This window comes from Spermophilus citellus (assembly GCF_964194105.1).
Source record: "Spermophilus citellus genome assembly, chromosome: 15".
Taxonomy (NCBI): Eukaryota; Metazoa; Chordata; class Mammalia; order Rodentia; family Sciuridae; genus Spermophilus; species Spermophilus citellus.
The window spans coordinates 19,960,598-19,983,758 of NC_138195.1; the positions used below are offsets into that span (position 1 = coordinate 19,960,598).

The 23,161-nt window shown below is 41.9% G+C and overlaps 1 protein-coding gene across 2 annotated transcripts in view; it reads left to right on the plus strand.

The window, feature by feature from the left end:
- The window catches only part of WDFY4 (WDFY family member 4), a 250,451-nt gene that overhangs the window by 85,675 nt on the left and 141,615 nt on the right, over window positions 1–23,161 (plus strand). For both annotated transcript variants that reach the window (XM_081267492.1, XM_081267493.1), the window contains exons 27-37: window positions 128–227; window positions 2,157–2,362; window positions 3,115–3,284; window positions 5,243–5,368; window positions 10,977–11,141; window positions 14,185–14,388; window positions 14,994–15,105; window positions 16,307–16,464; window positions 18,730–18,968; window positions 21,005–21,126; window positions 22,934–23,119. In XM_081267492.1, the coding sequence (XP_081123618.1) occupies window positions 128–227; window positions 2,157–2,362; window positions 3,115–3,284; window positions 5,243–5,368; window positions 10,977–11,141; window positions 14,185–14,388; window positions 14,994–15,105; window positions 16,307–16,464; window positions 18,730–18,968; window positions 21,005–21,126; window positions 22,934–23,119 (1,788 nt within the window). The remainder of the gene's footprint in view (window positions 1–127; window positions 228–2,156; window positions 2,363–3,114; window positions 3,285–5,242; window positions 5,369–10,976; window positions 11,142–14,184; window positions 14,389–14,993; window positions 15,106–16,306; window positions 16,465–18,729; window positions 18,969–21,004; window positions 21,127–22,933; window positions 23,120–23,161) is intronic.

A 23,161-nucleotide genomic window follows, 5' to 3' on the forward strand; every position in this document is an offset into this window, starting at 1 on the left:
CACCAGTTCCTGGGTAAACTAAGCATTTGATGAATATGATTGCTTGCTGCAGCAAATATTATGTCTCTTTACATCCGTTTTCTCTCAAATCTGAATTCTCTCTCTTTTTTTTTTTTTTTTTTTGTAGCTGGAAGCCAAACATCTGGAAAGACAATCTGGCTCCGAAACCAGTTGCTGGAGATGCTGCTCAGTGTAATATCTTCCCCCCAACTTCATCTGTCCTCTGAGTAAGTAGCTCCAGGAAGAGCAATTTGGCAGAAGGTTGCCTCATACAGGGTGCAGTATTAAAACCTTTTCTTAATGAAAAGTTTAGCATCTCTGAGTCTGTTTTCTGCTATGTGTTTTCTGCACTAGTCAGAAAGAAAATTATATTCTCTCCACCCAATAAACCAGACCTTGCCCTGAGATATTCTGATGCAAATGTTCAATGGGCATGAGTAACTAGAAACAGATTTGGTATAATTTCAATAAACTCCTTTTGTCACCATTGCTATCATATAATTGTTATTGTTTTGGCAGTTGTGACAATTGCCGACTTTGATGTCCTGTACTTGGCAGACAACAGAATGGAGAAATGGTTAGCCTAAATAACATCTATCAAGGAAAAAGCTTGCCAGATTCTTCTGCTATTTACTGTTAGTTGCTTTAGTTATTTTTCCAACTTGGAAAAAAGAAGTATCTGCCTTCAATTAACTTTCAGAATAATGTGTAATGATAAAGCTGATTCCATTAACTCTCCCCACTGCTGGCCTGCAACCCCGGAATCGTTCGTGCAACACCTATTTGTTAAGTTCCTGCTGTATGCATGACACTCTTCTTGGCTCCCAGGATGCAACATTGAGCAAGTGTGCCCAGTTCCTTGCTCTTCCTCTTTACAATTTAGTGAGTATGTGTATTTGGGGTTGGAGGTGGAGACGTACCCATCTGTAAAACAACCTTGCAAATAGTGGTTAAAAATTTATCAGCTTTTACATTCTAAAATCAAAACATGATAAAATTGGAAGATGCCTTGGAGAGGAGCTAGTTGGCTCTTTCCTTTTCCATCTTTTTGAAAGGAGATGTCGTATAGCACTTGAGCACCTGGACTTTGGCATCTGGACCTTCTGAGTTGGAATCACAGGGGAGGTTTCATAAGTCCTGTGTGCCTTTCTCTGATCATCTGTATGAGAATAAAAATAGATGGGTATCCCTGAGAACAGTACATGAGGTACTGTAAATACTCTACAAGCTAACTGTTACCATCACCACCACCATCATCCATACTATCATCCTCACCATCATGATCTTCATCTCTATTGCCTTCATTACCACCACTACCATCATCATCATCACTGATTAAAATGACCAGAGCACACATCAAGTGCTCTGCCAAAGTCATCCAGTTAGTAAACAACAGGGGCAGACACTTTCTTCACTCCTAGTCCAGTGCTCACTCCAGTGCATACCAGCCACACCCTCACAAGGCCTCCTCTAGCAACTCCTGGTGAGAACACAACCCAGCTTCTGGTTCCCAGAAGGCCAGTTCTTTGCAGAGTCAATCATCCTTGCTGGAATGACCACTCATTCCTGCAATTTTGTTCCTTCTTGTTCCCCCCAGCAAGTCAACATTCTCCAGACTCATCATTTCAAAGTTAATTTTTTAAAATGATGGGTCATCATGCTTTTTTTTCAGGCCTAAATTGGTAAAGATGTATAAATATTGGACTTTTCCATTTAGATGAGTTTTGACAGGTGTCTTTTAAAAAGAAGGTAAATAAACATTATGTTTTTTACATGACTATATTGATGGTAATTAAATGAGGTGGATGGCTATTTCTATACTGTGTAAGTAGTGAAGTAAGAATATTAAGGGGGCATGCATCTATTGATACGTAGTTACCAATTGCTTTAAATGGAGTTGAATGAATTAGGTCACAGACATTAGTAGACAAATTCATCAACAGTGCAACAATCTTGCCAGCATTTTATTTTACATTCTTTTAAAATGTAATATGCACTTCATCAAGTGATAGTCAAACACTAACCTTTAACTTACCTTTCCTCAAGGACTCATGAGGCTGGACTTTATTTCTCTTTTCTGATCATGTCATTTGCTTGTGAACTGAAAGACCTCCATGCTTGTGAACCTCCCTAAGACCTCCATGCCCCACCCCCAGGTCAAAAGAAGAGATGTTTCTGAACCTGGGACCCGACTGGTTCCTGCTGCTCCTGCAGGGCCACCTGCATGCCAGTACTACTGTGCTGGCATTGAAGCTGCTGCTACACTTTTTGTCAAACCCCTCCCTCCGTGGGCGATTCAAAGACGGCCTTCCTGTAGGATCCTGGGTGGAACGAAGCACCGAGGGCATGAACATTGTGATGGGTGAGCATACGGCTGTCTCCAGCAAGAGGGCCATCTCATCCTGGCGTGTGAGTGAGGACCATGCCGGCCCTTCTCCAGTTGGGATCTTTGCAGCTCCATGCACTTGATCAGCCCCAGCCTCTTGCTCTTTCTTGCAGGATCCCTCCACAGCCTCATCGCTCTTCAGTCTCTGGTGGCTGTTTTCCTTTTCTTAAAGTCTCCTACTCTGTTTACTCACTGGGCACTTCACATACTGCTTCCTCGCCTCTTCTAGCAGATGTGGATTTAAATGCCACTTCCTCCAGGAGAAGAAGGGTCCCACCTGAATTGGCACCTCTGTTAATTCTCTCTGCTCCTATTATTTTCCTCTATAGTGTGATTTCTATTCTGAAGCATAGATTAATTTAGGTATTCAATTGCTTAATGTCTGCAGGGCCCACACTACATTGTAAGCTTCATGAATGTCTGTAATCCTTTGTACTTTTGAGTAATATATCCTTGTTGCTTTATATGAAGTTCCTTGTTGCTTCCTACACAGTTGGCATCTATTTTCTGTCTTGAAATGAGTGAATGAATGAATGAATGAGCATGTCAACAACAGGAAAAGGAATTATCATTGAGCACTTTCTTGTGCTCATCTATGCTAACATATATTTTAGCAAGTGTTTCTATGGTATGGTGGGCTGCCGGGGCTCCCTTATATGTCTATTCCCACCATGACCAGAGCAGTTGTTCTCAACCTGGATTTTGTGCTTTTTCCCCTGGATCAATAGACAACCTGAAGAGCCATCCTTCTGTACCTGACCAGAGCCCCCGCCTGCTTCCTGGGTTCCGTGTCTTGACTGCCTTTCTGGCCCTGCATGTTCATATTCCTGAAGTCTACCTCATTGTGTCCACCTTCTTCCTACAGACGTCACTTACAGAGCTGATGGACTGTCCAAAAGTAGGTTCTTCGATCACCCCTGGGAAGAGGGACACACTTTGTTTTCTGATCCCATGTGATTAAGGCAATTCCCTAAGACTCTCTATGCTTGCCTCCTTCCACTTCTACTAACTAGAACTGTGTTTGATCTCTTTCCTTCTATAGCGATCTCATACACCTGGACAGCTTTCAAATACCTGACCATCAGCCCTGTGACTTCCTCAGCCTCTGCCTTCCATCACCTCCACCCCCTCAGCAAATATGAATGACATCAGGCTCTTTTTAAAAGATTTTCTCTTTCCAGACATAGGGAAGTTACTTGATGATAGAGTGTCCATGTCTCAGCAACCCATCTCCACCACCTACTTAGTTATGACCTCTTCATCAATTCACTAACTTTTCTCCATGATTACTGGGAGAGGTTTCCCAAGGCTGCTTTTGGCTTCCTTTAACTTCCCTGGTCTACTCATTCCGTACTTTACCTTTCTTATCCATCCTTTCAGTTTCTTCTTTTCTAATGATTCGCTCCTCACAGACTATAGGTATGTTAAATTAACAACCTTTAGCAACCGTTACCCTATTTAACACTTTCCTGTTTCTCCTTGGCCAAGTTTTTCCAAAGAGGAGTTCACACCCACTGTGCACACCATCTCACCATTCATACTCTCACTTGTTCACACCAAGTCCAGGTATTACTTGGATTCCATTCCTACAAGACCAAGTTTGAGCTCTAGAGCTAGCATCTTGGGTTACCTAGCTTGTCTCTCCAACCTAACTCCAACTTACCTTTCTTCATGATGTGACTGTATTGGATCATCACCCCATTAAGACCAGATGCTTTGTGCTCACCTGACCTGTGTGACCTTACTGATTCTTTTCTCCCTCATCACTTGCCTGGTGGGAGTGTCCTCCCCCAGAACTCAGCTCCGGTGTTACCTTCTACATAGAACCCCAGGCATTTCCTCAGATGGCACCAAATACAGGTACCTCTTAGACACAGCTCCAGAAGGATAGATCCCACCATTGTTTTTAAACTCAGCTTTCTAGGCACCTGACAAATATCAGATTTGGAAATTGTTTCTTGATCTTAAGTAGAATTAACTGAGCTGAATTAGGGAAAGGACATGGCTTGGCAGAGAAAGTTAAAAATTCACTTCTCTTGCATATCCTTATATTTGACAAGATTTAAATCTTTGATATACACTAATAGGGTAGCTCACACTTCAAGATAAAGTTCTGAATATAACTATGCTAAGTTTAGAAAGACCTGAATTTTTATTTCTCTAACAATGTATTATAGGAAGCAAACATCTACTAAGTGTCAGGAAATATGATAGATGCTTTACATATTTTATTTTGCTTGATATTTAAACAATCCCATGGGGTAGATAATGTGATTTTCCATTTCATAGAGAAGAAAACTTAACTGCCAAGAGGCCAAATAGATTTCCTGAGCTATTAAAAAGGAAAAGGCAGGGCCTCTTGATTCTAAACTCTAAACTGTTTCCTCTATACTGTACTTTCCCCTGAATCTTTGAATTCATCCTATGCTTATATAATTTAATTTACTAAAAGGTATTAAAATTAATTAAGACATTGAGCACTTATGAAGTCAAACCATAAGAACTAAGCTTTTGAAGAAATTTTATTTACTTATTTATTATTTATTTATTGGTGCTAGGGATGGAACCCAGCACTTCACATGTGCTAGACAAGTGTTCTGCCATGGAGCTACACCCCAGCCCAAAAGAACTAAATTGCCACAAGTTGCTAGTGGGTCTTCAGTACCTTCTTGTGGGTGTGTTTCTCTTATTGACCATCAATCGAGCTGGAATTTTCCATATGGGCTAACCACTAAGGCTGCTACTATGCTGTTTTGCTTTTTCCCTTGGGACTTCCTGGGAAACACTAGCACTGGCTACAAAGCTGGTCCTGTTGGTTTCCACAAGTCTCCTTATGGCCTTTGCTTTCTTCTTAAGGACAGCCTAGATGCCATGCTTCATTGGCTCCTGCAGAATCACCACCAGCAAGAAGTCCTCCGGGATGGACTGTGCACAGAAGGGGCCCTGCTGCTCCTAGAAATGCTGAAAGCCACCATGAGTCAGGTGAGATTCATTATCTACTCCAGAGGTTCTGTTGGGAAGGCAAGTTTGGAAAGGTCATCTTGACTCTTCTCAGCAGCTTCCCAGAAATGCTGATGTCTTAGTCCATTCTTTGTTGCTATAATAAAATGCCAGATACCAGATAATTTATAATAAACAGAGATATTTAGCTCACAGTTTTGGAGGCTGTGAAGTCCAAGAGCATAGCATTGGTATCTTCTTGGCATCTTGTGAGGGCTTTCTTGCTGTATCATAACATGGTGGAGGGCATCATATGGTGAGACAGAGAAAGTGTGCTAGCTCTGGGCTCTCTTCCTCTTCTTATAAAGTCACTAATGCCATAATGTAGGCCCTACCCTTATGACCTCATTTAATTCTAATGACTTCCCAAAGGCCTCACTTCCAAATACCATTAGCATAGGAATTTAAGGACTGAGTTTCCAACACAAACTTTCAGAGGTCATATTAAAACCATAGCATCTGGTAATGAGCAAGATAAAATAGAAAAGGTAAGTTAGATTGCCACGAGACACTTATTTCTCATTTATTGAAACATTTGGTTTTCTTCCCTGGGAGATTTACTGCCTTTAGTCAAAGGAAAGATCTCTGAAGTAGAAGAGGGGCCTCTCCTTCCAAGTAACTCACCCCTACCAGGACAGTGGGAGTGACCAAGAATGACCTGTGAGGTAAAGACCTGTCTTAGAAAAGGCAGTGGCTACCAGCTATAGACATGGCAGAAGCTTCTGGAGTAGGTAGCCTTTGATTTGGAGATACACTAGACATGGGTGTTTGGTGTTAATTTAGACCTGGAAGCAAGTGTGAGGAGAGAAGAACATGTGGCCGGTGAACAGGGGGAATTAGTAGTCACATCATTGTGATCTTGCATGAAAGGTTCAACTTTGTTCTGCAGACATCAAGGGCACAATTGAGTGCTTGATTGTGTGAAGAAACTTCATCGATTTTTGTAAAATGATACACAATTATCTTCTGTAACATTTAAACAAAATAGAAAAGCAGAAAATAAAAATCACCTGACATATACCAGATATGACCTCTATGAACTTCAGTGGATCATCCCTCTGGACATTTCTTGAAGGTCACATCCTATCCTTATAGAGGATGAGATCACAAAAATTCTTTTTGCCTTTCTTCCACCCACATTTTTGTGAACATATTTCCATCTCAATAAAGTGGGAAAACATAGGAATCACCTCTATTTATAATAAAAATTTATGTTAATTTTCAAAGTGCTTGTTATAAAAAACCTATAAAGGACTTTCTTGAAAAATTATCTTTTCTTTCTTGTTTGATGGCCTCCTGGAGTGCAGGATAGTGAGTCAAAGAGCATTTCATGCATTTTCAATTGGATGCACTTCTCAGAATGATTGCACATATATATGTATTCCACCATTTAATATACATCTCAATATCTTGTATAGAAGTACTTGGGCCCAGCCTCATAGTCTCAACAATATGGGCAAATGGATGATAGTTTCATAGTTAGGTTCTTTTTGCATTTATTTTTAATAAATTTAAAACCATTTTATAAGTTTATTAACATTATGTATTTCCATGTAAATTGCTGGTTTATTCTTTCATCTTTTGCCAACTTCTCTTTCTTTCTCCTTCTCTCTTGCCCTGTCTATGGTTATGCTGAGACAGTCTAGATCACATTTTGTACTTTTTGTAAATAGGAATTTTTTAAAAAGGTCTTTTAGCATGTAATTAGATGATTTATGCTTTTTTTCTTTTAACCAGTTACCTATGATGAATTATATCAATAGAATTCTTTGAATTCTCATTCAATTACTCTTGTTTTTTTAATTGTACTTCCTTATTCTGTTTTTGCAAATGTATATTGATGATTCTGTATGCATATTTATAAATGATATTAGGCTGATGATTTCTTTTTGTTTTATCTTTGTGAAGTTTTGATATCAATATTATGCTAGTTTTATATTAAGAATTTGTTTTTTTTGTATTCAAGTAGATGTTCAATCTATAATTCATATATTATTTAAATGCTTCTGTGAGTTTTTTCCCTGATTATTGACTTGTTTAGTCTTTTAAATGTTTTCTTAACCCAATTTAGTTAATTGATCTTTAAAAATAACTACCCATTTATTCAGTTTGTACAAATGGTATTGTGTTGCTTTCCATTGCTATAACAAACAAGTACCTGAAGTGAGAAAATGGGTTCATTTTGGCTCACAGTTTTAAAGGTTTCAGTTTAGTTGGCCTCATTGCTTTGGGCCTGGGTGGCACATCATGGCAAGAGTGTGTGATGGAGCAAAACTGCCTAATCTATCGCCAAGCTGGGTCAAAGGGGAAGCGGAAGAGCAGAAGTCCCACAGTTCCCTTTGAGTTCATACCCCTCATGACCTAAAGACCTCCCGCTAGTCCTCTACCTCTTCAAGTCTCCACCCATCTCCAAATAGCACCAAACTGGAAACCAAGCTTTTGACACACATGGGTTCTTGGAGGACATTCAGGGTCCAAACTGTAGCAGGTCTCTTATAACTCACAGTTTTCTATGTGTTATTTCTCTCTTCTTATTCTTAGTTTGAGGGCTCCTCCTACTTTATCTTTACCATACCCTTCCTGTTCAGGAGCTGGTCTTATGGGTTTGAAGAACTAGATTTTGTATATCTTTATCAGTCTCCTGATTTTTAAAATTTCAATTTCTAAGATTTTTATATTTGGCCTTTCCAGTTTTATTGTTTTCTAAAACTCCTTTGATGACTATTTTCTAATGTGCATGTGGTTAAGCTTTTTTTTTCATTTTAATCTATCCTAGTCTTATTTTTGTCCTGGTTAGATAATAAGATATGTACTTTTTTCATCTTTAGAGAAATGTATTCATTCTATTGTAGGCCTAATGTACGATTAATTTGGGGGTTCCTTAAAATCTCTATTTTCTGTTTATAAGATAAGGAATCTGTCACATACATAATCAGTTAATGTCATGAAAAATAAAACAATCAAAATTTGTTGCAAAAGCTATTCAAAACAAGAAAAATGTGTAATATGCTAAGAGTAGTAAAAATGTAAGACCAAAAGTTCACATCATAGCAGTAAATATAAAAAATTAAGCTCATATATTAAAGATGTGATTTTTAGACTAGATAAAAAAACAAGACCCAGCCTTCTTATATGTGTTGGAATGACAAACATATACAATGAGAATGATGCTACTCACGGATTCAGTACAATGAAGATACCTGTCGTGAAAGTATCTTTTACCAAGAACAGCAGACAGTATCTAAATATAAAAGGCAAAAACTAGAAGGAGAAGATAAAAAGTCTAGAAACCTAATTGTGGGAATAACTAACTTGAAAAGTTCAGTTTATTTTACTTTTTCTTGAAACTTTATTTTGTTTGATATTACACCCTTGACCAGTGGTAACCACAGATTTGACTGCCTGTCCTTGAACTTGATGTAAATGGAATCAGACAGTACATATTCTTTTGCATCTGGCCTTTTTCACTCATCATTACATTTTGGGATCCACTCATGTTGTTATGTTATCAGTAATTTATTTTTTTCACTGTTGAATAGTATTTTCTTGTGATAATTAATCACAACCATTCTGGCTTGTTTCAGCTTGGAAACATGCTATATACCTATCTTTCGGTGGACATATGTACTCCTTTCTGTTGCAGATCTATCCCAGGAGTGAAATTGTGAGTCATCAGTTACACACATGACTTACTTTAGTAAATAATGCCTAATAGTTTTCCGAAGTGGAAAAACCAATTTACATTCTCAGCACCTTTTTTCTGGAAGGGTTTTAGTTGCTCCACATCCTTGTCAGTTTTTTGCATTGTTAGAGGTTTTGATTTTAGAAATTTTGCAGCATGTTACAGTGTTTTGGAAGAGACAGAGTTGTCTCCATTATGGAGGTGTAGAAAGAGAAGTTATGGAGGTTAATTCATCCAAGCAAGGTCACAGAGCTCAGGCACAGTGGAGGCACGTGTGTCTAGCATAAGCATCATGATTCTAGGTCATATCCACGCCTTGACCTTCAAGGGAGTCTCTGTTACTTGGCAGATCAAATCCAAATTCTTCTTTTGAAAGGGCAAATACTCCTTATGACCTCACCTTCTAGCTTCTTCTGTATTTACCCTGTGACAGTCATTGCAAAAATAAGCTGCATCACTGAAATGCCTCATTTGCTCCTCATTATAACTTTCAGAAATGGGCCATAGCACGATCCTTTTTCTGGACTTGGAATTCAAAGCCTAGGGAGATTAGGAAGCTGGTCCAAGGCTATGCTTATTAGTAGGTGGCAAAGGCAGAGTTCCATCCAGATTGACTAACTACAGAGAAAGGTCTCTGAACACCTTTTATTTCTCATATTCACCTATAAATCTAATATTGTGCTGTAAGAACCTATAAGAGATCTAGATGCAGGTGACTTCAGAACTCTTTCTGTCTGCCTCCCTGCCCCAGCCTATCCCAAACCCTCTCTGGATCCAGTCACCCCACATGTCTTGTCTTTTTTCTACAATTAGAATTGAGTTTCCAAGTTTGAGATATGGTCCAGGACTGGGAGCTACTAAGCAAACATGGTATTCTAACTTGAGCTTACCAGGCTAGGACTGAGAGTCAGGCTGGAAGGGATGTGAGGAAGCCATGCAAGGGAGGGGCTGGCTCTGAGTAACCAGACTCAAAGGAAGGGCCTGGTGGCCACTTAGAGTGTTGGTAGGAGTAGGCTAAGTGTCACTCAGTCTGTTTGTCAACGTGGCCATGCAGCAGATGATCCTGCGGTTGGGGTTGATCAAATTTGAAAAAAGTTTTCAAATTTCCTGTATCCTATCCATTCAGGACAATAAAACTTGGACAGCAACTGGATACCCTGGTTGGGCTCAACTGAGTCTCTGGACAGAGTGACTGGGCAAACTGTCAAGGGAGTTGAGCTGTAGAAGGTTATGAGGACTCAGTCAGGATTCAGGGTGGCGGTTTGGCCATGTTGCCAAGATCAGCAGGGAGAGAGCTCATGATGTGTGGGAAATGCCTTGGCAGGTGCCTGGGAACCAGCTCAATACAACATGATCCATTCCAGACCCCCTGGCTGGCAGGAAAGTCAGGGTGAGAGTCTATAGGTGGGAACATCAGCACTGGGTCCTGGGAAGGCTGGGTTACCTCTGATGGGCCAGTCCCTTGAGCACTGGGCTAGGGAAGACTGGCAAGTCCCTTAAGCACAGTGTGCCATGTCTAATCACTTAGGGATTGTGTGGGAAAGCAGCAAATTTCATACCCAATCTCCTGGGTTCAGTTCCTGGCTCTGATTCTTACCCATTGTATGACAAGCAATGGAACCTCTCTGGGCCTCTGTGTTTTCTTCTGTAAAACAAGAGTAAACACAGAGACTACCACAGAGGGTAGAAGAGGAATGGGTGTTAAGCACTGTGTCCACACATAGTAAACCCTTCCCTGGTTATCATGCAGTACCCAGTGCCAACCTGCAGTCTTAGGTGACTTACAAGAGCATGTCTTGTGGAGAGCCTCTATAAGGAAGTTTTCTCCTGAGATTTCCATTCCTCTGGCTGACTCAGGCAGCCCCAGTCATGCTGCCATACACTGTGTCTCATGGATTGTGTCCTTAGCCCTTGACAGGTTCTGAAGATAGCACCTGGGAACAGACATTCCCAGTCACCGTGCTGCACTTCCTCAGCCTGGTACACCGCACCTACTCCCAGGACCCGGCGTGGCGGGCCCCAGAGTTTCTCCAGACCTTGGCCATAGTCACCTTCCCCTTGGGAACCCAAAAGGTAAGGCGTGCCGCTGCCCTGTACCAGAGAGAGCAGGTGTGAACTTCACCATCCTTCATGGTGAGAGGTTAAATTCCTCCCCACCTCCCAAAGTTAAAATACACTTAAAGCAACTTGACTGGAACATTCAATAAACAACTTGGGTAATTTTCCTTTTCTTGGCTGAGATGTAACTAGAGGTCATTTTCAGCTCTGGGACTCAATTATTTTTTTTTTGAATTGTTAGGAATGAGAAATTTGATGGTAGATCAAGTCCAGTTCTATATGGAATATTCACACACTGGTAATAGGAAACAGTGAATCCTTTCCAGGAAGCCTGTTGCCTATGTGCCATTCAGGGGAGGGGTGGTACTTTTGTCCTGTTTGCAGGCCCCTTAGGACATGACTCAGATCCCCTTCCAGGCAGTAGGTTTGTGAAGAACCAGCTTAGAGCCAGAAGAACCAGGGAGGATAGAGGACCGACTTGGGACTTCTGTCTTCTGTGATGAGCAGTTGAAGAAGTAGCTTAGGGAAGATGTGAGTTTAAGATGAACAGGGGCTCCCAGCAAGTCAGGGGGCAGCCAAGTTGAAGGATTTATAATCCCAAATTGTGGGGCTTATAATCCAGGACAAGCAACTAAGCAAAGTGGCACACACCTGATATTCCTATAACTTTGGGGGCTGAGGCAAATTTGATTCCAGTCTCAGCAACTTAGGAGACCCTGTCTCAAAATAAAAAACACAAAGGTCTGGAGGTGTAGCTCAGTGGGAGAGCACTTGCCTAGTATGTGCTAGGTTCTGGGTTCATTCCTCAGTGTCTGTTGGTCTGTCTGTCTATTTATTTCATACACACATACACACACACACCCCTACCCATGACAAGCACAGAGCTAGGCATGGAGTGTATGCTCCATAATCACTTGCTAAATCATCAAATGAATGGGAGAAATGTTCTCTTAGCTAACCTCTCCCAGGGGTGTGTCCATGTTGGCACATTGGTCCCAAAACTGGTGCTTCACATAACACTAACAGCAATCAGAAAGAGGAAAGAAGAATATGAGACTCAGAGACAAAGTGGTGCTCATAAGTCTCATCTCACAAAATGATTGAGAGAACAAAGTATGTCACAGTTCCTGGGATTAACATGCAACAGAGCTAAGATTTAAATTTTGGTCTCTCACCCCAAAGCCTGAGTTTTTTACATTTAAATCCATGTGATGGGTTTAAAATAAAGTTAAATAACTAATAAAATTGAAAAGTACAGTTAGCCCTCTCTATCCATGGGTTCCCCATCAGGGATTCAATTAACCTCAGAGAGAAAATATTTAAAATTTTTTTGGTCTGTACTGAATGTGTATATGTTTTTCCCCACCAATGTTCCCTAAATAATAGATTTATAACAAACAGTCACATAGCATTTACATTGCATTAGGCATTATAAATAATGTAGAGATAATTTAAAGTATATGGGAGGTTGTTCCTAGGGTATGTGTAAATACTATGCCTTTTTATGTGAGGGACTGGAACAAATTCCTCACAGATACTTAGGGACAACTGTAATTAGACTACATATAAAGACAAGAGGATTTGCAAAAAGACAAAATGGTTTCAAAATGTTTTGATGGATTAATATAAATTCGAGTAACTTACTAGGAAATTAAGAATAAACAAAAGGCAGTGATAGACACAGGAAGGCCCTGCGGGCTGAAGCTGTAGGTGGAGGTGGGGGTGGGGGTGGGATCGACACAGGGAAACTCAGGTGGCTCAGACCAGGCAGGGAAAAGGGACAATTTTACAGTCTGTCTCCTGCGATCTCCTTGGCACTTCCTCTGTAGGAGACAAGATGTGACATTTCAGTCCTAATGCCCATCTCAGCCCCTCCCCCCAAGGAACAAGCTTGATGTTACTGAGTCGAGGCTCCAGTTGAGCACACAGCGCACACCCTGGCATAGGACTGACCCAAAAGTCACCTCTGCAGCCAGTAAACACCCTAGTGGGCTGGTTGGGCCCTGTCTTGGGGTTCCTAGCTCCAGTTCCAAGGTGCTTCTCCCTCATGACACTCTCTTGCCTTGTCCCAGCTTCCAAGTCAGCTCGCTAGGCCTTTGTTGCACAGAAAGCATTGCAGACCCTCCCCACACAGAAGGCTGGCAGCCCAAAGCCTTCGATTTGCTATGAATTTATATGGCATCTTTCCAGTTGAGGCCGCATGGAGCTAATTAATGCAGTCGCCACCTCCCTAGGTGCCATTAAATTCATTTTATGGCTTAATTAAGAACGGCGGCATTAATTTTATGAATGAGCAAAGGGAGGTGCCAACAGATGAACGCACATGAAAAGTTCATGGGCCGGGAGTCAGGAGTCCCTGGCCGTGTGTCCTTGGGTGTGTCATTCGGCCTCCCTGCATCTCCAGGTCCTCCTGGACTATCTGGGGGTAATGACCCTTGTCTCCTCTATCCCCTGTTTTTATAAACCTCAAATGAGGAAGTGAATGCTGAAGTGCTTCAGGGATTCAGGGAAAGGACTCTGCAGTTTTGCTTCTCCATCTTTCCTACCTGAAGGTCCTGTCTGTCAACATGATCAGGGCCTGGGCAGGAGGAAAAGGTGGGGACGCCACCACAAGGTGGAAGCCAATGTCCACTGACCCCCTACCAAGCTGCCAGGCATTGCTGCATCTATTATTCTCTCATTTCCTTTCCACAAATCCTCTGTGAGGGTGGTTTTTATGATTGCTATTTAACAGATAGGCAGCTGGCTTGGAGGAGTGAAGCAGCTTGCCCCCAACAGATTTTGGATTTTGTTGCAGAGCACTGCAGTTCTCTCTGACTTGGTGGCTCAGTTTTTTGTTTTTGTTTTTTTTGCACAATATCTACCTATCTCAGTCAGATTCTCAGACCACAGTGGTAAATGTGGCCATAGGCAAGTAGGCTCTGGGCAAATCATACTTTGGCAGAGCCTCAGTTTCCACCCATGTCAATGGATATGATGATAATGCTGCCTGTTCCCATCAGAGACAGATGTGAAAGAGCTTCCAGGCCACACATGTTAGGGTTCTCTTGTCTTTGAGGGGCCTGCGGCGGAGTCCACCCGGAACACCAGCAGTCCTGGGACTGTCTCTGAAGGTGACAGCCCCAAGGAAGGTCTCCAGGCTCCTGTCAAGTTACACCCTGCCCGGAGGCAGCTGAGAGACTTCACTCAGATCCTCTTGAGGGAGCTCCTGCTTGGAGCTCCCAGCCCCAAGCAGTGGCTGCCACTGGAAGTGCTTCTGGAGGTGGGTTGGAAAGGGTATTTATTGCTGGGCTGTCTTTTATGGGAGTGGGTCTGGGAGCCAAAGAGCATTGCAAGGGCAAGGGATGGCCAGGCCTGAAGATGCTGGCTGGCCAGTGGTGGAGTCACCGCCTCATGATCTGGGGGATGTTTATGAGCTTCAGGCCCTGGCAGAGTGCCAGGTGAATAGAAGAATAAGGGCAGGTCCTTGGAAACTGAGCCTGAGGTAAGGGTGTTATAGAAATGATATATTGTAGGGACTGCCGTCAGGAGGAGAGAGGGGAGCAGAGGGAAGGGGAAGATGCTCTCCTAGAGGTGGTTTCTACTGGAGCCTGGTCTCAAGGGGGTGCTGGTATACTCTCTGTGTCCCATAGTCAGCCTCATCTTGGGCACCTGCCAGGTGACCTTTGACTGTGGATTCTCCCACTTATTTACCCCTGGAAGTAGGTCTTGCCTACTAGATAAGGCAGCTCAGTGAGCAGAAAGCAATGCCTTGGAGGAGGCCTAGTTGTGAGTGGTCAGCTGGGTACTATTGCACCTGCTGGGCGAGGGGTTAAGGGGATATTATGGCTATGTGACTGCTTTCTCAGTCCCAGGCTGTGCTTCTAGGCTTGTCCAGACAATGCCACCAGCCAACAGAAGCGTGACTTCCAGTCTGAGGTCCTTCTTTCTACCATGGAAATATTCCACATCATGAGTGGAGGCAACATGGCACTCAGAGGTGAGTGGATGACTTGGTCCTTCCTGTTTCCGGCATTCAGCTGCTGGTGGCTAATCAGGAAAGCCAGTATTCATGGTTACTCCTGATTCTGACTATGGGGTACTTCATCCTCCATCTGGGCGTATCCTCCATGTATCTGCAACAAGAGCTCATTGACCCCTGCCCAGTGAGGGATGAGATGCTTTCTGCTTTCCATGACACCCCTGCCATCACTGTGCCACTTGGAGACAAAAGGTCTTCCTGTCCTCTGGGTTAAAATTGACTTTTCTTTAGCTTCAGTACAAATGTGACCCCTTCCCATAAGAGAAGTCCAAACGGCAGGGATTCCACAGTCTTCTGCTCAGCATCTTGTGCTATGCACCTGTGTCTGGGTACTGAATAGGTACTTGACAAATGTTTCTTGAACAAATGAAGCTGGATTAAGATGCTGCCTTTGCTTTTCAGAATTTGAGCTGGAGACTTCATCGAAAAGCAGTTCCAGGGAAGCTGCCCCTTCTCAGGGAGCTTAAACAAACATTCTTTCTGTGGTTTTTGAGACACAGAAATCCCTAGCTACTTGACTTATCTCCTAGACTCTGTCTTGCCACAACATGAAAACCCTAGCTTTCTGGTCTTTCTCCTGGAATGCTTGATGTGTGAGAGAAGCAGAACAGTGAATTCAGTGTGGTTGGGAAGCCCCTGTGGGTCCTGGCTGTGTCCACGGACAGCAGTGAGACCCAGGGCAAAGGCCTGGATCTGTGACTCTCTGAGTGAGGATGACAACTACTGTAGCTGATTCACAGGGTGTTTCTAGAGATTAGCTGAGATAACCACACACTCATCCAAGCACAGTGCTTGTAAGTGTGAGCACAAATGCACGATCAGCTTAATGGCTGTATCTTCTTCCAGTGCAATAGCAAGAACTCAGATCAGCACAATGCCTTCTCATTTGCATCAGGCATTAAATTCTCCTCCATCCTTATTCTGAAGAGTCACTGGAAGAAATGCTTCCTCTTGCCTTTCTCACAGCTTGGTTTCTATCACTGGCCAGATTAATCAAGATCAGTTTACTTTGTGGGGGTGTTCAATAAAAGACTCCACCTTTGAAACAATGGGAATCAGAGATGAGTAAGACAAGGCTGGTTATGAGGAGGGGCCCAGAGATTGTTGTGGAAAGAAGCATATTTAGACTCTCATCTTAGTCTATCTCTACTCCACTCAGGCAGTAAAGAGCCTCAGCCAAACATAGAAGCTGCTGCCACTCCTTCCCTATCAAACATCTCCTACTTCACTCAGAAGCTGGTGGAGAAGCTGTATGGTGGGATCTTCTCAGCAGACCCCAGACATATTCTTCTCTTCATCACAGAGCACATCATGGTGGTAAGAACCTGGGATGGCTGGGGTAACAAGACACCTCTTTGTGATGTACCTGGTCATTGCTCCTTTGGTCTAGCTGAAATTTTGTCCTTTGCTGAAACAGAATCTGAGCTGGGTGGGAGGAAGAAAGCAGTCCTTTAAGACCCAGGAAATTCCTGGTGGCTATTGAGTGCCCTGAGGGCTTACCTGCAGGACCCCTGAGATACTCCTCAGCCTCAGCTCCCTGTACAGGCACTGATCTCTGTCCCTCTCAGACTCTACTTCCTTCCACTTGAGTTTTTACCACGATTACTGGTTTAACCTTAAGTATTGTTATTTCTTATGAGCAATGAACAGGCCAAAAAGGTCTTCGACTTAAAGGGCCTATTTTCTTTTCTTTTTTTTAAATTGGTTCTTTTTAGTTCTACATGACCCCAGAATCCATTTTAATATAATTATGCAAGCATGGACTATATCTTATTCTAGTTAGAGTCCCATTCTTATGGATGTACATGGTGGTGGGATTCACTGGGTTGTTTTCATCCATGTGCATGGGAAACTAGGTCAGATTCCTCCTGCTGTCTTTCCTTTGCTTGTCCCCCTTCTCTTCCCTCCATTCCCCCATTGTCTAATCTACTGCACTTCTGTTCTTCCCCTCACCCCCCTATTGTGAGTTAGCTTCTACCTATCACAGAAAACATTCCACCTTTGTTTTTTGAGGACTGGCTTACTTCATTTAGCATGAGAGTCTCCAGATCCACAATATCTACTTCCATCTGTTAATCTTTCTGCCCTCCTGAAATCAAGGCAGGACTCCATTTTTACCAAGTCCTATTATTCTTGCTCATAGCCACACAAGCAAATGCATGCCTACAGAGCCATACTTAGATATACACAGGTTCACAGAGAAAATTATAACCCCAAACTCCTGGAGTTGAAAGGGGCCTCTCTTAGATCCCTGCCTCCCACTGCATGCTGGGGACCTTTGCTGACAAGCTGCTGTGAGCTCTTTACTTGAACTCATGCGGTGAGGTGCTCATTATCAAAGTTGTCCTGCCTGTAGGATGTCTGTGACTCTTGGAAAGGACCGTCTCTTATCACACTAGAACTGCCACCCACAGATCCCAGGACTGGGTCTCAGCACAGTGCTGTTCTGGGTGATGTATAGGTTGACACCAACCTGAAAATAATGTATTGAGAGGTTTTTTTCACGAATGACTCCAAGAAGGGAGAAAGAGTTTCTTGTCAGCTCTGGGAAGATCAAAATCAGATCCTTGGGAAGTTGTGTTGAGAATGAAAAGAGTTTCTGGTGGTCAAAGAAATTCTCAGAACCAGGACTGGTGTGCATTTAGGTGGTACCAGGCACCGGGACCTCGATTCTCCCCAGCCCTTAACCTCAGTTTGAGAGGTGCAGGAGGAACAGGAGAGAAGAGGGATGAAGACTTGACTCCCAGATTAAAACAGGTTGAAATCAAACTGAATTACATGGAGTAGAAACACCTGCACTACTTAAAAAATTCCAAGGGAGCAACCTTTGACTAACAAGTGACTTTCTAATAGACTAGAAACTTTGCATGTGATTTGTGATCTGTGAACTCTTTTCACCGAAGTCCAACATGTATGAACTAATCAGTGTTGAGGCTGCTAATCAAGAACTGTCTCCCCCTCTAAGTTTCTCATAAACTAAAATACACTGGATTCCATTCCCTTTAGACGATATCGTGGTTAAGGGCATGGCTCAAGTGTCCAGTGTGTCTTTGACCCTTGCCCTTCTTGACCACCTAACCTCTCTGGCCTTGACTTCTTATCCCTAATGTGGGGTTATCTTAGTATCTACTTGATGGTGTTATGACATTTACATGAAGCAATGTATTTAAATTTATTCAAATCAATGGAAACAAAACTTAGCATAACCAGGAATATTGTAAATAATCTATATATGAAAATAATTATTAATACAATTAGATATTACTAATAGCATATTCACATAAACTGAATGTCAACTGTGTTACCAGTATTTCAGAAGTCTCTGGCCACCAAATCTATTTTCCATAATATGACTGTAGTAAATTTTAAACTTTTTAATTACACAAGTTCTTACCCAAATTCTGAATTGCCCTTATTTATCATTTTATTAAACAGAATCTCAAACTAGAAGAAATTAGCAGTATTTGAATTTAAGGTCATGTCATTTTTTGATCATATTATTTTCATGGTAAACTGGATCAGTATCTAAAATTGCAAAGTGTGCAGAAGTGTATTTATATGTGTCTTATTTTTATGACTCAGGTCATCGAGAATACCTCTTCTCAAAGAGAGACTGTCATCAGTGCTTTATACAGCAGTTTGAACAAAGTCATTCTATATTGCCTCTCCAAGCCCCAGCAGTCCCTGTCTGAGTGCCTCAGGCTTCTCAGCATTCTGGGCTTTCTACAGGAGCACTGGGACATTATCTTTGCCACCTATAATTCCAACGTCAGCTTCCTCCTGTGTCTCATGCATTGCCTTTTGCTGCTCAATGAAAGAAGGTAGGAGCTGCCTACTTATTTCCTTGACTGCTGGTGCTCAGAACAGAAAAAAAGAAGACTGAGAAGGAACTAGATTGAGGTCAATATGAGTGATATAAACTTTTTGTTTATCCAGTTGTCTAAATTATGTGCAGCATTTGATAATATGGTAAACAATCCTCAAACATGTTCATATGATTGAGCAACTAGAATCATCCTGCAATAATAATTAATCCTATTTCTGTAATTCTACACTGTAAGATACTTTATTGATTAATTTTTTTTCTTGTACCAGGGATTGAACCTAGAGGCATTTAACCACTGAGCTACATCCCCAGCCCTTTTAAAAATATATTTTATTTAGAGACAGGGAAGAGAGCACTGTATCATGTTATACTTTGCTCTTGTCTTTTTTATTGCTTAAATTTATCCCAGTACAAAGAGACAGGGTTTTGTTAAGTTGCTTAGGGCCTCACCAAGTTGCTAAGGATGGCTTTGAACTCAAAATCCTCCTGCCTCAGCATCCCGAGTCACTGGGATTATAGGCATGTGCCACCATGCCCAGCTTGATTTAATTTTTTGAGGCAGGAAATGCTAACATTAAATGTACACACTGATTCTTTTAATACAGACAGATTTTAGAAACATTAACATTTGATAAAGGCAATTCAATTATGGGAAAAATCATATAATACACTGTATTGTGCAAGCCAGGAATAATTTGTCTTGCAGACACACACAAACACAGACACACACACAGACACACACCCACACACAAAAACAAACAAACAAACAACAACAACAAAAACAGATGTTCAGTCTATATCATATGAAACCATCTCCTTGGCATCATGTGGCTTACAAATATAATCTCTTATTAAGAGGGCCATGGTTGATTGTAGGGAAGAGAGGATTGTACCATGTTACACTTTGCTCGTGTCCTTTTTATTGCTTAAATTTATCCCAGTACAAATTACAAGTTTGATCACTTAAATAAAAATTCCCCAAATCCTGTACACATGACCACTGGACACCACAAAACACTGAAGCTGACCTGTCTTAAAGTTCTCTGGGAATCACTGGGAAGTCCTCCTAGACTAGAGGAGGCACTTGTCCTTTTATTGGTCTGTAATGAAAAAATATATTTTCAGTGTATAGTTAAATGTGGGGAGGTTTTTTTTTCTTTCTTCACATTTCCAGAATTAAGCCCTAGCCATATTGAAAGCACAGGTGAAAAGAGCAGAATTCCTGTTGGATTTGTGTGCTCAAAATGACACCCTCCTCAGAGACTTCTATGTAGCAAAATGACCTCCAACATTCCCAAATTAATTTATTGTAGAAATTTCATGAATTGGGCATTTTCGTATGTTGGCATTTTTTTATTCCCATGTTTATTATTTTAGGTTCAATTTATAAACATTTGCTGAGTGTTTATTCAGTGCAGGATGCTGAGAGGGGCTCTGAAATGAGGGCACATAGACATTCACGTGGTAGGGACTACCAGATTCCTGGGGAACTGAATATATAACCACTGTGCCCCCACTTAGAACTGACTACATCATGTGTGGAAACCTGGCAAAATTAAAATGTAGGGACCACATTCAAAATTTACCAAGAACTTAAAGATGGTGATAGCAGAGTCCAAGTATGGGGCCCTTCCAAGTTCAGGGCCATGTGCGACTACAGTTTGCACACCCATTCAAAGCAGAACAAAATCAATGCCAAACAAAGGAAAATTCAGTACATTGGGAGTACACAAGAAATGATCAATTCTGATTACAAGGAACCAGAAGAGGGTTCAGGGGCCTGCTGGGATCATGAGTAGTGCTTCCCAAGATAGACTTCACATGAAGATAAGGTGTTTTCCTATTATCCAGAAAACCATTTTGCAATATCTGCTATGGAAATTATTATGCATTTTCTTTAACTTGATTTAACACATTTTCCATACTGATCTATACTGGGTTTGAAGGATGGTTACTTATAGAACCATGGAACAATCTCAAATTTGAGTTTATAGTAAAAACAATAACAAAAAAACCCCTCTTGTCTATTAGTTATCCAGAAGGATTTGGATTGGAACCCAAGCCTAGAATGACTCCTTATCATCAAGTCTTTCTTTCCCCAAATGAAGAAGTAAAAGAAAAAGCAGAGGAAGACTTCCCAAGTTTGAGTGATGGTATGTCTTATTTAGTGTTTACTTTTTGTATAGGGGGATTGTGGATGGATAGTTGTATCTGCAAAGTTGCATCCTTCAGTCTGTCTTTCCAAAGTTAAGAAAGCAAATACTATTAAGGAAAACTTCAAAGATCAGAAGAGGACTTAGGAAATCTCAGAGTGAGGAAGTAGCTCAACAAGTTTACATGATAGAAAATAACACAGGAATGACTGTTGTATCTTAGAAATGAAATGAAAAGGGACAGATAGGTGGATCGGTGGATGGTGGGTGGATGGGTGGATGGGTGGGTGGGTGGATGGACGGATGGATGGATGGATGAATAGAAAACTTTGTAGGACTTGGTTCCTCTATAAGCTTGGCCTACTTGCTTAAATCCTGGGCATCTCACTATAAGTTGAAACTGGCAGACCATCTCACCTATCTCAAGCCTTTATGCCTAGGGATAACTTAGCTTTGTTCCTTAGAAAATGGGTAAGGAGTTAATAAATTCATTACTATCGGGCTAGGGATGTGGCTTAAGCGGTAGCGCGCTCGCCTGGCATGTGTGCGGCCCGGGTTCGATCCTTAGCACCACATACAAAGATGTTGTGTCCGCCAAAAAAAACCCTGAAAAATAAATATTAAAAAAATTCTCTCTCCCTCCCTCTCTCTCTCTCTCTCTCTCTCTCTCTCTCTCAAAAAAAAAAAAATTCATTACTATCTATAAGACTTTTGGCTTGATAAATTTTGTTCTTGGATTTACTAATGTCAACCCAAGTTAAAGGCATTGTAAATTTATATATAACAAATGTATGTTTATCTATCTATCCATATATATCTATTTTACACACACACACACACACACACACATACACACATACACACACACACACACAGAGCAGGCAGTTCTATGTGTTTGAAAGATTGCACTCTACCTCTTGATCCAGGAAGTAGAAGGTTTTGCCACTTGATTTGTGACTGTGCCACTTTGTGATATCTTGTGATATAAAATCTCATGCACAAGTACCTCTGTATTCTGGTCACACAGGTGCCCAAAGAAGGTGATCAAAAATCTTGTGACTTTAAAGTTTATACAGACACAGTTTTAATGACAGCATGAATGTATGCACTTTGGTACTTGGATGGTAAAGCTGGACTGGGTAACGTCCATTTCTCGATGTTAAGAAAAAATAGATTATAGAAGGTTAGAACCAGAGAGGGACCCATTGATTCAAGATTAGGAAATTTAGGCACAGTTTGGGGACTGTAGATGCGGGTTCAGCAGGCAGAGTTGGCTTAGCATCTGAGCAAACCTAGGGAATGAGGTGGGTGGGTTCTGGGAAGTATCATCAAATACTAGGAAAAAAGGATTGGATTAGGTCCTGAGCCTCTGGTCACAGTCTAGAGCTTGAAATCCATTCCTCAGGCCAACATGTATGGGGAGGTTGGAAGGAGCTGTTTAGGGGGAGCTGGCTTGTTACATAGCATCACACAGGGCATCTCTCTGGTATCCAATGGAATTGACAGGGGATGGGGGAAGAGGTTCCCTCCCATCAATCACTCTCTTTCCAGACCTGGACACATCAGGCAGGTGTGACTTGTTAAAAACTTAGACACAGGGAAAGGCCATCTTTGGGGGATGTTGGCAGCATTGTGTCAGCCCTGTGACTCTACAAGCTGATTACTTCTGGCTGGAGTTTTCAAAGCTAGGGGTGATATGCAAGACATTAAACAAGAAGTATGTAGGTAAAAGCTTCCATGATATGCCATCTTTTTGCCTCTCTGGGAGTGAGGCTGTCCTGATTGTGCCATGTGCTCTCTCTGCTAGTCCAGCACAATATCCAGAAGACAGTGCAGACTCTCTGGCAGCAACTCGTGGCTCAGAGGCGGCAGGTACTGGAGGACACCTTCAAGGTCGATCTCTCTGTGAAACCTGGAGAGAGTGAAGTGAAGATTGAAGAGGTCACCCCACTCTGGGAGGAAATGATGCTCAAATCCTGGCAGCACTACCTAGGTCTCTCTCCATTCGGCTCCAGGGGATGGGAACTTGTGGGTT